Genomic DNA, 15650 nt, shown 5'->3' with positions numbered 1-15650 from the left:
CCCGTGGTTACCATGGTAACATCAAGTGCGGTCTGTTACTACAGCAAACACACAGTGAGCTGCTACTTTGTCAGAAATACAAGCGAAGATCAACTGGTGTATCTGTTTACAGTTTAGCCAAACAAACACGCATTGTTTTAACAAAGAAGTCAGTCAATAATTGGTCTTTTTCATGAGCAGCCGCAATCTCATTTTGTGCTGCGCGCACAGTGCAAGTAGTTTCCCACACAACAGCAGGGCTCAGTAAAAAGTTGGTTAGCTTGCTTAGGAGTTGGAGGTGTGAAGTCTGTTGCCTGTAAACTTTCATCTAACAGCTCACTGTGGCTGCTCCTTCTTGTTCCATTACTTCCTTGCAAAAATGAAAACTAATCCACTGTCAAAATAAATGATGAAAATCACAAATTTTTACAAAAATTAGCGCTAACCCCTGTGACAAATCCAATGCGTTTCCTGTGACTGCTTCACAATAAAAGCCACCCCTTATTCTGCCAGTTGAATGCTTGTAATGTGAAGCAGCAGCAGTAGGATGTTCCATTTGCATTCGCAGTAACTTAAAACAGCTGGTGTATGCGTATGGTGTAAAGAGAGTGAACAGTGAGGCTGATATTAATGAGATAAAATTACGTTATATTACATGCAAGCATCATTTTCTGTGAATCCCTTGTACATGTGATAGCAATATTTATCCAGCGCGAAGTGTTATTCCACTAATGATGGAAACTACTAGATAAAGAGGTAATTACTGAATGTAAATACATTGAATGGGTATTGCAGAAAAAAATGCCGACTATGTATAGTATCAAAATTGATTGGTTTGGATTGGATTGGATGGCTTGATTTCATGAAAATATTAAGGAGTATAACTAGGAGTATAACTTCAACTGTCACATACTATACTATATATATACTATGATATTTTTATATTCTTGAACACATACTGTACATGTTGCTCTATAATGTTAACCATTATGAAGATATATTTATCATGACACAGTAGCAAAGAAAATAACTTCAAAATTCACTGCCGCTTCAAAGCTTCCTGCTTCTTATCACAGCGGCAGTGTTGAATCCTCCAGGATGTGTGTGGCAGAGACTCAATGGACCTAATATGGAATGATTCTTCTCCAGAGGCATATCCATGGGAATGTGGCTCTGGTTTCACAGCTATCACTCACAGAGAGTTGTCAAACGCTTAGTGGCATTCTCTTGATCCAATTAATTAGGGCCTAACAAGGCATGGAGAGGGAAGGGATTTGGATCTACGGGGTGGTGACAGAGTCAAAGGCCTCTACCAGCGAGGCCAACATCTCGTCACACACTGGCCATTAATGAGACATGTGAAGTACTGCTGTGTGAAAGCTGTGAATGTACATGCTCACTTAGGTTCTTAACTGCATACAAACATGTAGTGAAGCCTGTCAATCTCCCTCATAATACAGAATAATTCATGTTCATATAAGAAGTTCAAGTTCTAACAAATGTTGAAAAAAAAAAAACAATTCTGACACCTTAACAAAGACTCAATAACTTATCTTCCTGAGATACCGCATAAGTATAATTAAGCTTAAAGTGAGAGGGCGATCTTCTGTGCACAAAATTTGCTATTTGTTGGCTGTGTCATTGAGTCTGTGTCTGAAATAATTAATCAAGTAGTGGTGAACGGAGGTGGCATCCTCTCCTGCATGGAGCAGATGTTGTAAATTCACTGCAGCTCACTCAGACAGGTGCCCTCCAGCCGGTTCCTGTCTGCTGCCTTGGTAATGGCGTATTTCCTTTCCTGGAACACAGGAGGACTCAGTCCCGCCTCGATCATCTCCACATTACAAGGTTATACAGAAGAACATAAGTTTACTAGTCACCAGCAGGGTGCTTGGTGGAACAAAATGTACAGAGCAAACAGTTTGTATTGAATATCCAGACCAAAGCTCAAAACAGATTCTTAAATGTTCTGTGGAGTCTTTATCACAGATAAGATGAATACACTGCTTGCAATAGCAGACATTCCAGTCTATAGTCAATCCAAAGAGACTTATTATTATCTCCTAGTGTTACATATAAAAGGTTGCAATCACCAAGAAGCTCTCTCATACTCACTGACTGAAAATCAAAATTTCCATCTACAGTGAATCATTGCTGCAGCTAAGCAATGGTTACTTGATAGATGTTGATGCACATGGCATATCATTATGGTTAACATATTGCATAATGTATTGTTTGTGGGTATGAATTTTTAGCGTTTTGTGGACAGAGCTGCAACTAATGATTTTTCATTATCGATTAAATGTTCTAAATTAATTGTTTTCTCTGAAAAATTTAGTAAAATTATGAAAAATACCCACTACAGTTTCCCAGAGCCAGAAGACTTAAATGACTGATGATTGATTTAACAAAATAGCTGCTGAATAATTTTCTGTCGATTAACTAATTGATTGATCAACTAATTGTTACATGGATATGAAGAAGGAAATAAAGGGTGAAGCCAGCTTTTCCAACAGACCCATACATCATACTGCTATATTTCTGCTACATAAACAGTAAAGGCCACTTATGGTGTAATGCCACATGAGTCTTACATGGATAGACATATTTGAACACTTTCAGACTTGACAGACCTGTTAAAATGAACACATTACTCTCCTTTTCATGTCAATCTACATCTACACCTTTTATTAATCTTATTTAGGATGGAGATGCACAAAGACCGTACTAGTAGCATTCCACTCGGACAATAGTCATCCTTATGTCTTCTACCCACTTACTTCACTGCTGGGTCACAGTGGGGTGAAGCATAAAAGCAGAAAAACTCTCTGGATAGGTCAACAGTTATCACAGGGCTCATACCTACAGTACAGCCATGCATATTTGCATTCATACCCAGAGGAAATTTTGTTTCCAGCACACTCGTCCTGTATGTTTTTGGATTGTGGGAGGAAACAGAAGTGAAAGGAGAACATGCAAACTCCACACAGAAAGGACCGAAACCAGGATTTGACTTCTTGCTAGTGCTAATCAATAAGCCAGTGTACCACATATTGGGAACAATGAAAATATAAAAGAATAATAAAATATATGACAAATAAAAAAAAGCTTTGCACACAGCATGCACTGCAGAGCTAGCGATGAACTGCAAAATTAACAAAATAAGTGAGAAATAATCAACCACAATTGTTTGTGGTTGTAACCACAGATGATGAGCCTGCTGAAGTGATGCTCTTATCAGTATTAATTAAAGATCCTTTAATTGTATACTCTTATGGGCTGAGGGTGTGGTGCTACCACAAATGCTTGTGGTTGATTTTTATTTTCTGAATAATAAAATATACCTTAATTACTGTAATGTTTTGGCATATTTTCACCTCAGGAAGCCTCAACATAGCTCAGATATACATTCATTCTTTCTTTCCACAAAGAGCTCTCATGGATGACCGTTGGAAGTATGCAGACACAAATTAAGAGCATTGGACAGTTTGGCAGATTTCTTCCCATTTTTGTGTGATTCAACCATTCATGTCCTCTTTGATACTTCAGGCATTTCTTAGTATACAGATGTTTTTGTTTATCCTCAGAAAACGTATGGGAATCCAAGCTATATTCTACGGTTTTGGATGCATTTGTTTTGAGAGATAGAGTTTCTCTGAGTGATTTACTAATTACACTGGTCACCTCATATGTCTGCGGTTCAGATATAGTAATCAAGGTTGGACTGTATAATTTCCACTGAGATGAGATCCGATGTTTCTTCTCCTGGAAGGCTGTACAGTAGTAACAACAGTACTACTCGGGATGTAGTACGAGTGACATGGTTTAGAGGGTCTACGGATTGCTGCTAGGTAGTGATCTTATTGCCGCTCTGCCATCTCCTGTATTTCAGATTTCTCGGTGTAGACAATAATTCAATTTATATTGTGCAAACAAGCATTTCCAGTCATTCCTTTTTATTGTGGTTATGAAGAGGCCACAAACTGATTTCACTGATTTGATTAACTGAAGAGCTCCTCCTAGGCATAAAGATGCCGAATAAATTTCATTGAAAAACTGTTTGGTGCCATAGCTCAGCTGGTATATGGTCTAGTCTGGGAACGCTGATAAGAAACTATTCCATTTGCTGGCTGAACTGCAGTGTAATTCACTTGCCGGTGCATGTAAACAAACAATGAAACAGTAATTAAATACTATAAAGTTTCAGGCTGCACTTTTTAATTAAATAATAGCAATAATATAGCATAGAGTACATATGCACAGCTACAGATATCAAAAAGTTCAGTTAGTGAGCTCATTCATCCTGCCTGTCAAAACCTGTGTTTGGACCCCAACGATACAAGGCTGCTGCATCCATCATTTGCAAGCATGGTTGTCTACACTCCTTTTCTGGCTTTGAGGTCGGTTTATAAACTTTTCTCTCACTTTCAGTTTTTGCCTTACACCACTTAAGACTTTGACACATTTGAAAACTTACGGTGTAACATAATAGGTCAATGCATATGGCAAGAATATGTTTAGTGAGAGAATACCTTTACTTAAGCAGCAATTAGTGCTACTACTATAGGGTATACTGTTGCACAAGACTGCCCAAAAAGCTGACCACTGTATGATACAGTAGCTCTTTACTGCTGGAAAACTGGAAAACTGGAAAGGGGAAAGGGGAGTGAATATCAGCAGCTGTCATTTCTATTTGGAGGGGGGAACATAGAACTGGTTCATCAAAAAGTCACTTCACTGTCTGCACTCTGTGGTTATTAATGCCAGCAAGTCAAAGAGGAAACAGAAAACTCACTATATTAATTAAAAAGAAGTTCAAAATTGACTGAAGGTTATTACATCTCAATACTAGAGAGCACCATTATTTACACATTAAAAAAGCCCACGTCTGCTAGTCTTATCATTTTTAAGAGGATTACGTCTCTCTGAATCTCACCAAAGTCTAGAAAACTGCAGTGTTGTTTCCAGCTTGCTGCTGATGTCACACCAGTGTTTGATTCTGTCCAAAAACAAATCTGAGTAAAATAACTCATGTCCACTCAGTGGCCATATTGTAAGCCTTTTGTGCAATGAAAATACTCATTTCACACTCTGGCTAACTGGAGGAGGGAGACTGAAAAATATGTCCTTGGACTTTTGTCGCATGTACTTTTCCAAGATTTGCTTCCATCCATCTTCATGAAACTTCATTCACCCCAAATAGATTCAGCAGTGTCCCAGAAATACAACAAGAAGGCAGGAAGTGGAGCTTAAGCCCCCCATTTGAAATTGTGTCACAATGGGGCTGTGCCTACTTGTCTGGAACAGTCTTTCTCTCTGGATAACCAGCGACAGACTGATTTAATGAGCCTTTGTTTGGCCCTTAGAGGCCACTGTATGCCTATAACCTCAGAGCCATTTTCTGAATTTCCTAACAGGTCTAATGGAGAGGGAGACACAGCTTTTAGTCTGATCAGAAGCCCTACTATTGCCCTACTTACTACCTTCTATCTCTAAACCTGGTGATCAACTGCAGTTTTCAACCAGTGTGTTATGCAGATTAAAAGAAACCCATTCTGTGAATATATCACTCGAGTTAAGGTAATGACCACTGATGCTTTTTTCTTTCACCAGAGTGGCAGTCAGTTTGTAGTGCCTCCCTGTCTCGTTTTTGAACATAACCTAAAAGTGTAATAGAGGGCATCTTCTTACATTCAGAATCAGACCTGAGATCTCAGACACTGAGTGGAAAGATAATAATTGAGGGTAATGTTGTGACAGCCAAATGAAAGTGGGTTGGGTGAGAGCAGATACTGTATGTTATTGAGTATAAATCTAGTATAGCTTGTCTATGTCCATCCCAGATGTTAAATTGAGTTCATCCTTAAGCATCTCCAAGGAACTGAACAGCATCATCTTTCTATAGCCGTTTGCAGTGTGCTTTAGTTCACTAAACCCGAAACATTTTATCCAATAATGGAACTAATAGACTAAGGGAAACTAAATGCTTGTTCAGCAGTTCACAGAAAACATTTCAACCAAACAAAACAAAATGTACTGTTGGGAAGATTAATTTACAACCACCAAGTGTCAAGTTTTTCTCCAAAAACATCTAACCATGAGCCAGATTGGCTCCAACTTTAACCACAGTGGATTTTTCTTGCCAAGACCTTTGTGAGTGGTTGCTGTTGCATGGCCCTGAGTAACATTCTTGCTTTAAACCAGCCACTGCATCTGAGTGTTTACTTATGTTAAAATACATTTAGGGGAAAAGGCAAATGAAAGGAAGATGTTAATCTGGCACTAAGGGCCACTGTAGGGTGTTGCTTGTACATAAAATTTATATTTGTAAACCCCAATTTGCCATTTAATATATCCACAGTAGCTTACATTATCATTATACACACATTATTAGCGCGGGTGAACTGGTACTAATTGCAGAATATTAAGCGCCCATCTTACACGCCAAAGTCTGTTTACAGGTATTGTGGAGGACTATGGTGTACTAACAGTACATATGTGCCCTTTGTGGCTCCAGAGGCAGCTGCGCGAAATCAAATTGCCTCAAGTGATGTCACTTGGCGTTGGTTGGGAGTGAAGACTGCAAAAGACGTGAGCTAGACCAACCATCCATTGTGAGTCCCACAATTTAATAGAGGTGTAATGCTAAATTGGTGCAGTACACTTTTAATAACAATTTTACTGTTATTCTCCATGATATTTGGGAGCTTGATAGTTTAGACAGTTTATGATATGATAAAGGGAAGGTTTAATGCAGAAAAATAAGGATGTAGCATCCAGTGATGTTGCCTATAGCTTTCTGAAGGGTTTTCCATAGGATTATAGAAATAAGAGTCTTCAAAACTGCCCTTTGAGGCAGACATTTTGTGCTTTCATTACCTTATTTTACAGCACTGTTACAAGAGGCTACGGAAACAAGCTGTAAACAAAACACTGACATGTTATCACCTAAGAAGTTGATATGGCAAACGCATTAGCAAACAGCTGCTTATGTACACATCCAGCAGTTATGGAGCAACATTAGCCTTCGTGATTCTGGATATCTGCTGAAAGTACAATGTTCACTCGCCTTTTAGCTCTGTTTTGATCTTCACTATCTCCCGAGGGAAATATCTGACGCTTTAGCTGCTAAATGCTTTACTATGTTCATCTGCTAGTGGCTAATTTTGTCTGCCTGCTGGAGTTTTTAGAGCCTTTTCATTGAAAATAGCTGCCTATTGTGTCTGGAAACAACGCTGATTAGAGCGGTGAGAGTACTTTAAACCAAAACAGAACCAGAAACAAATGATACATAACTGGTTTGTGAAAATATAATAATAAAATTGCTTAAATAGTGGACCTTGAAGGGACAGATTTTGTTATATTTTTTCCAAATATTTGCCAATATGAAAACAGTTGGACATGAGGATGGAAATGTGATAATATGAATGGATAGATAATAAGGTTTTACCATCTATTGTAACTCCAAATTTGGGTTTATTCTATTTTTATTGGCAAACCAAGCCACTAAGCCTCTTACGACATGAATATAAATGTAAGATAGACAGGAGTCAAATTCTGTGTCTCCCCATTACTCCCCGTTACTTGGTCATTTTGACCTGACATAATACCTTCATACCTTCACCAATCACATAAATCTCCAAATGTAAACACATTCAGTAATGAGTTAACAGCGATATAACTGGAGGCACTCGACTACAATAATGGATTAGGGCTTTAAACTCAGGCTCATTTATTTTTCACCCACATGCATCACGCCTAATCAATGGTCTTTGGATTTAACCCTCCCCCAGCCCTGACAATGTCACTGCTGCCTCAGTCTTTTAGGCTTTTCAATTGTGAGCAGCTTTTACTCCAAACTTTATGTACTGTTTGAAGTTATTATAGTTTGATATTAAAGACAGGTGATTATGTGAGAAATTGAATACTGTCACTATTAAAGGTCAGAGTTATCAGACTGACTGACATCAGATGAATGGCAATGTGCCAGCTCAACAACAGATTTAAAACCCTCACTAATTAAACACAAAGGCATTTTTAAGGACTCTGACAGTGGCTGGAGAACAGTCAGCCCACAGGAAAAGTGTAACAGCTAAAGCTTTAAACCCCCAGCTCTGCCAGCGAGTGAATGTTACGCAAATATATTGATAGGGTTTAGATGGAAAACTCATATCCTTTATAGGGTTTTATTTCCTGTAGACCACGAGGCTCATGAGATGCAACACTGACTCTTGGGAGCTAATAATCAGTTATTTTAAAAGTTCAGTAAAGGTACCATTAGGACAGATGCATTAAGTCATGACTGTAGGCTGCAGCTATCATTTATGCCAAAATCCATAGTATGTTTCCTTTGTTTCCTCACCTATTTTACTACATTATATTAATAGAACTTAAGATTAACACTTCAAAGCCCCTTTATACTTAAGCACAAACTCATTTATTATAGCTCAGTCGGTATCAGCTGGGCAGATATATCGGCTGATATTAGTTTATTGCAGATATATCGGTATCTGCATATATGTCGGCAGAGACGTTATAAGAAATGTCAGTACAGAAATGCCAGAGATATGTTTGAGGTCATTTAGAAACAGTATCTATTACACTGTTTGTCTACCATTAAGCACTGACAAGTTCAATTTTCAACTGTCCCACTCAAATGTCCCACTTAGTACATACTGTATCTTGATCCTCATTATTTAATAATTAAATTTAAGGAATCCTTATCAAAAATGTTAATGTTATGTGTTTATTAAAACAGACGGTATAAATATCTGTATTGGCCTCAAAAAATGTAGTATTGGTTGGGCTATAACAGTTACAGGACCTGTCTATAACTGCTCAGCTTTGTAAACATGGATGTCTATAATAACTATAGAATTACAATAACACCATAATATATACTAAGAGTGACTAGGTGACAGTTTATTTTATGGGTCCTTTAGTTTTATAATAATTTCATAAAAAGTTGGTGAACTTCATAAGCAGGTGTTAATTTCCAGATGAATTTTCTTGGAAGAACTGCAAAATTCTTAATCAGTAGAAAAAATAAGACAGAAATCAGTTTAGTAACATGAGTGCTGTTGCATGCTGTTGTATGCTGTTGCATGCTGGGGCAGCAGATTAAAGGTAGCGGACGCAAACAGACTCAACAAACTGATCTGTAAGGCCAGTGACATTGTGGGGGTGGAGCTGGACTCTCTGGCGGTGGTGTCAGAGAGGAGGATGCTGGCCAAACTACACGCCATCTTCGACAGTGTCTCCCACCCGCTCCATGACGTGCTGGTCAAGCAAAGGAGCACCTTCAGCGGAAGACTCATCCCCCCAAAATGCACCACAGAGCGCCACAGGAAGTCATTTCTGCCTGTGGCCATCAAACTCCTCCCTCTAAGGGTTATTCTGTTTGACCCTAGGTCACTAAACTGGACATTGAGCATTACATCTCCGCCATAATTAATAATAATTGTGCAATATTCTGTATACTACTCCCGTGCAATATTAGTTTTCCCATGTTAGTTTTCTTATTTATTGTTACTGATATTATATACCTCTATTACTCTCGACAGTACATGCACCTCCGCTTATTACTATTACTTAATACATATTTAGTTACACTGTATTTTATACTGTACTTTCATCATCAACCAGTAAACCCACTTGGTACTCGACACTTAGTTTATCTTATACTTATACCGACATGATACTTAATTTATTTTCTGACCTGTTTTATAGTGTTTATAGTGTATCATATCGTTTTCTAGTACTTTCTCCTGTGTGCACTGACGTAAAGGCAAGCTACTGTAACAAAGAGTTTCCCTACGGGGATCAATAAAGTATTTCTGATTCTGATTCTGATGAGTAAATATTCATTTATACACTCAGTTGCCAGTTTATTAGGTACACCTAGCTAAAAAATAAAGCAGTCTAATATAGCAGCCCTGCAATAAATTCTACTTTCATGAAGGCTAAAATGTTCAGTTTTTGTTGAAAACATTTTAGAGAAGTTTTGATTCAACTTTATAATCATTTTGGAGGCTGTAGTTTGTGGTGCTGTTGAATTGTACTCCATTTTACTGAATAGCGTTTCTAATATTTAGTTTATCCTCATTGATATAAACTGAGAGTAGTTAGAAAGTTTATTAATTTGACTGCTTGTACCTATACATTTTCAATGACAGAGAATATAATTAATTTTTTTTGCTAAGCTGAGTAAAACACTCTCTAGGCTATGCTAGAAACTAATTGGAAAATATGCAGAGAGTACCAATTGAGCACTGCATTTTCCCTAGCCTGATAATCAGACTGAGTTGCCATTTTGTTTCACTTAATTCATTTGAATCGCTGAACAAAGTAGAGACATTATCCCTTCAATCAGTACCAAATTATATAGTATGTTCCATTAAAGTTCCTACGAAATAAATAAAATTTAATATCAGTTATTCTCTTGGAACTCATCTGGAAACCAAAGGAGCCAATAAAACAAAAGTGATTTCTAGCCCTCTCAGATATACATTTTGCTTTGCTCAATCACAAAAATACTTAAAAATGAAAGTCAGTTGTTGCATTAACACTTCGTATGGAACTGAACAATGATTTAACCCTGACCAACAGTGAGTATGAAGGATCAAATACGTCTTGTCATAGGCCTATTTGGGGTTTATGTGTTAAAGTGGTAATAACGTCTTGATGACACTCCCATAATCAAGGTTACGCGATCTCCTCTCACCAATGATGGCAACATTTTATGGGATTGGAACGGCTGACCTATCATGTGCATGTGATGGTCTGTATGTTTGCCATGGGTGCTACCTGCTTCAAATGAGATTCATGACAACCAATATGCTAGGTAATAGCATGCTTGGCAGTACTTATCTGTCTCCATTAAAGACACGGGTCATATCCAACAATGTCAAAACCATTAAATCAAAATATATAGCATGATGAAGCTTGTGGCTGTTGCAGTTAAAAAGCAGCTCTGATTGAGGAAGGAGGTTAAAAATAGTAGATCTTATACAGTAAAAAACAAAATCTGAAGACAAACTTAAAAGCTATGACAGGCCTGGAATATTCTAATTATTAGGAGTTATGACCAATTTGCATATCCTTGAAAGCTGCTAGTGGGTTTTCACTGCAATCACTACCAGTTTGGGTGCCACTAGAGATCATTACTTGCGCTTTCAGTTTGACCCATTAATATTAAATGCAATCACCTTGTGCTACAATTGGGACTTGCGCCTTAATATAAAATGGGCATGATGTGACTGTGGTGCCCTTTTTACCATTTCAAGTTAATACTGCAGAAAACTGCTTATCTAACATATAAAAAAAGGACTTACACTGCACAATTGTGCTTAATTCTATATAATTTTGAGCTTCTGTGTGAATCTGTCAAAATGAGCCCCGCTGCACATTTATCATGCAGATAAGATCAAAGCTTGGACAGTCAACTTGCCTGGGATTCATTTTTATTTTTCAGAACAGTGGAGGCAAAAGTGATTCTCCACAACTCCTCTTAATGCATAAACTGACCCTCTGCTAGATTAATGTCTTCTTCAGGACCTGCAACCCTGGACTGAACATCATCACTGCTCAAGGTTCATGTCATAGCTCAGACCAACATGCCAGCGTCACATACCTAATGAGCAAGCTTTAATAAACCAAGCTTGGTATAAAAATATTGGTTGATTTGCACTGATGGAACATGATTCTTTGTGTCTCTTAGCTGTCATTTTGAAGTATTCTAGAGTTGCAACTAAAGATTATTTTCATTACCGATTACTCTTTCACTTATTTTTACAATCAACTGATTCATCGTTTAATCTATAAAATGTCGGGAAATAGTGGCAAATACCCAAGTTGACGCCTTCAAATGTCTCACTAGTCCAAAATAAAAAGATATTCAGTTCACAATGATATTAAACATACAAAGCAGCAAATTGTCGCATCACTTGTCACGCTGTCTGTCTATCAACTAATCGATTAATTGACTAATCACTTCAGCCCTAGAGTATTCATTACTAGTATTATTATGACATTTATGTTGAACCACAAAAGTAGATATTATGAATGGAAGAATTATACATACACATACAGTATATTACTCTAATTTTGGCATCTGCATTGATTAAAAGGCCTCAAAATGTCTAACCGTCTTTGATACTTATAAAAAACTGACATTACTGGCATTTCTTCCAAAGAAGACAATTGAACATGGTCTGGCTCTATGTTCGAAAGGTAAACAGTGAGCACAAATATGTACACAGACATTTTTCACAGTTGCAAAAATGATTTCACCCAACAAAGACAGGCAACAAAAGCCAAGAAAGAATCCAACAATGCCAAACCCCAATGGCCACTTTTCCAAGCTGAGAAATAATGTTTGCTTTAAGAGCTCTTTCTGTACAATTGTGGTGATTTTGAAATCCCTCTGTGTTGACTTGCAGGTATGGAACAGTTAGGGGTGCTGGATAATGTGTGAGCTCAGTTTTCTGTCCATAATAAGCCTTGGAAGTCACAAAAAATGCCCAGAATGCCACGTAAACTGGTTGAGTCATCCAAACAGCTCGTAGTTTCTGACCTTTTGCAGTTTGGTCTTGGCGAATTAATTGGGCAGATGGCTAGAGTCAGCATCTCTAAATTACAAAAATCTGTATGATATTTAGAACAAAATTCAATAATTTCTCCTGAGTAGAGCAATACTTTTATTACATACATTTAAATATGCGGGTTTGCAAAAAGAAGTACAAAAACTTGAGCTGTTTTCAGGCATATGGCTGGAGTACATCACTGTCTCTGTCTGTTTGTAATCATCCATTACCAACCAAATCATACCAAATAAAGGTGTGACCGTCAAACATCATTACAGAGAGAGAGGCTGATTCAAAAAGCAACTGTATTCTTTTCCATTCAGCATTTCTTACCTGCATCTCCATTCATTTCTCCTAATTAAGAGGATATTAATAATGAATAAAGAAGTAAGATATAATGCTTATTCCTCCTGCCTTTGTTAAGCAGGAATGATGGTGCCAGTTTAAATGAGAATGATTATCTCTGGTGTCATGGCCATCCATGGGTATAATGATATTAGCTACAGTTAGCACTGTGGCAGCACTATTGAGATTGACACATTTGTGTGTGACAAAGAGACACTGTGAGCCAACAACACAGCTCTCCTCTCTCAAGACTGTGGATTGTTGCCACAAAAATCAATATTCCAGCTTTGTTCAATTACATGGAGAGCAGGTAGCAGTGACACTCACTGCAATGACTGATGTACTGCTGAGGATGGTCACTTTTGGAGGGTTTCCTAGAATAACTAATAAAGCAAGTCTCATATAAAACTTTTAATGCATATAGTAGGTAAATATGATTATTTGGTGTAAGGGTGAAAAGCTATTGAATATTAATATATGATAAATATTGTGTGATGTAAACACTGATATATGTGGACATGGGATATCTGCAGTGAGTAAATATGCATAACCAGGCAACCAAAAATATAATCCACACACTCACCCATGGAAAAAGGAGCGTTCTTGTGCAGTTTTTACTTGCGCGCACACAGAAACACGCGCTCAGACGCACACATGCGCACATTTAAGCACGTGTGCATTTGCTAAAGCTTATTTTTGCATAGCACAACACAAAATGCTGTATAACCCAGCTGATCTCTGACGGGAAATGCATGTTCTTGAATTATTAAGTAATTAAATATACAAAATGCAAGTTTATTTTTACATTATGATTTGGAATACGCAGCTTGGCACTCTAACCTGAAAGCCTAAAGGATGGAACGACCTACAAATTGCTTCTCTTTGAATAATTTGATCCGATTTTGGGTTGGGTTATTTTCTTCCCCTGCTAAAGACAGATAATTCCAATATTTGCTTTTTTTTAAAAAGACAAGTCTTTACTTACCCAAAGTTATGAGATGAAACAGATAAACTCCCCACAGATCCATCTCTATGTGAAATAAGAATTTCAGATAACGCGTCGGACCTACACGTACAGCTGTACAATTACACGACCAGAAGAGGATATCCTGTTATGCATGTGGAGTTCATTATTGGCACAAGGAGAATAATCTCTTGAAAAATATAGCTTGTTGTTGCTGTGTCTTATTTTCTTAAAATCCCATCAGTTTCTTCCAAGACGGTGTTACAGTCGCGCCTCTGCGCAAAGCCAGAGCCATGCGTAATAATGCCAGTGAAAGTTGTCCTGTGCGCTGTATGTCCCGGTATTGTGAGAGAGAGCCTTCTGTTGCGCGTCGAGATGATCGCACAAGTCCTTCAATCCGCTGCTGGAGAGATGCTGAGTGCTGTCGGGAAGAACCACTGCCAAGTGGGAGGGAGAGAGTGAGATCTGTTTGTGCAGGACAGGACATCAAACAGCCTGGTTACACGGCCAGGGCTTCTGTGGCGTTACCAAAGTATAAGGTTAATTCTGCAACAGAAACGTTATTATAATATTTCTACAGGGATTCATAATGTGGCTAGTTTATAGTTGTCTTAACCTGATTTGTCGTATTTTTCTATGATGTTATAGCATTAACTGATGCGCCAATAATATTCTAATAGTGTTTCCATATGATCTGATTATTTTATCGTCTAAATTTAATATTATATCACTCAACAAATACAGTATATTATACATTATATCAGTGTATTAAATTATTTTTACTTTATACTGTACTTGATTTTCATGAGGGTTTTGTAAAGACTTGTCTTTTCATAATTTGTCTAATTTACTCCCTTGTCCTCTATCATCAGCTCAAGGTCTAACACTTGTCAGTGAGTTTGCTTATATAATATAAAGAATGAGTTTTTGTAACAGATAGCTAATAATGGAAGGCAGAAAGAGCTTAGAAAATTGAGTTGGCAGTTTGAACTGAAGTTGGGGTGAGTGTTGAAAACCCTATTATTTTATATTGGGGCATACCTATCTACATTTGGGATAACTTCCTGGTCCACTCAGGTCTTATTTATTTATTCTTTGTGCCTCTGTTGTGAAATAAAACCATTGACATTGTCAGTCACAATCAAGCCTATATCTGAGACCTACAGTATGTCCGTGAAGTATTCATGATCAGTGCAAAGCCCATGTCCTCTCTAAAAGTGGTGACTTTGCAAGTCTTTCAGTTCTCCCAGAAATTTAAACAAAAGATTAATATCAATACAAAAAATAGCAGAACTCTCAGAGGAGGCAGATTTGGGGCACTCTCCACCAGAAACCTATTTCATTTTTGGTTTCCTGTGCACAAAGTTTGAGAGCTTGTAGTCCAAATTCATGTCGACAGAGCACCTCTAATTGGTTATACAATAAAAGACAGACAGATAGGCAGTCCCTTCTAGTAGATTCCTTCCCAAGTCGGATAGCTTTAGGCAGTGAGCCACTTAAATTGGCCAGATTTACTCTCAGCAGCTATTAAATGAAAAATAATGACCACATTTCTAATGTTAACAGGGGGAAAAGACTGTTAGGAACACCAGAAAGTCACCTGGACAGCCTGTGTGTAGGCGAAAAAATACATTTTGAATAAAAAGTAGATTCTTATAAAGGTTTTTCTATTCTTCCATTCAAAAGCTAGAACACTTGGCGGAGGTGGATCCAGTTCCTGGTCACTACTGACTACCAGAGCTGCACAGCTCCATTTTCAGAGCTGTTCACTGTTTTGA

At 37.8% G+C, this 15650-nt stretch overlaps 1 protein-coding gene across 2 annotated transcripts in view; it reads right to left on the bottom strand.

Moving 5' to 3' along the window:
• Positions 1-14359, bottom strand: part of gfra4b (GDNF family receptor alpha 4b) — a 44742-nt gene extending 30383 nt beyond the window's left edge. Inside the window, exon 1 of one of the 2 annotated variants that reach the window (XM_044205906.1) lies at positions 13894-14359. In XM_044205906.1, coding sequence (XP_044061841.1) covers positions 13894-13936 — 43 coding nt within the window. In that variant the 5' untranslated portion in view covers positions 13937-14359. The remainder of the gene's footprint in view (positions 1-13893) is intronic. The other variant, XM_044205907.1, reaches the window with a different exon arrangement.
• Between the last annotated feature and the right edge of the window lie 1291 nt (positions 14360-15650).

This window comes from Siniperca chuatsi, linkage group LG8, assembly GCF_020085105.1.
Source record: "Siniperca chuatsi isolate FFG_IHB_CAS linkage group LG8, ASM2008510v1, whole genome shotgun sequence".
NCBI lineage: Eukaryota > Metazoa > Chordata > Actinopteri > Centrarchiformes > Sinipercidae > Siniperca > Siniperca chuatsi.
Note: the sequence above shows the minus strand (reverse complement) of the source record. Positions and strands in the feature narration are given on the sequence as shown.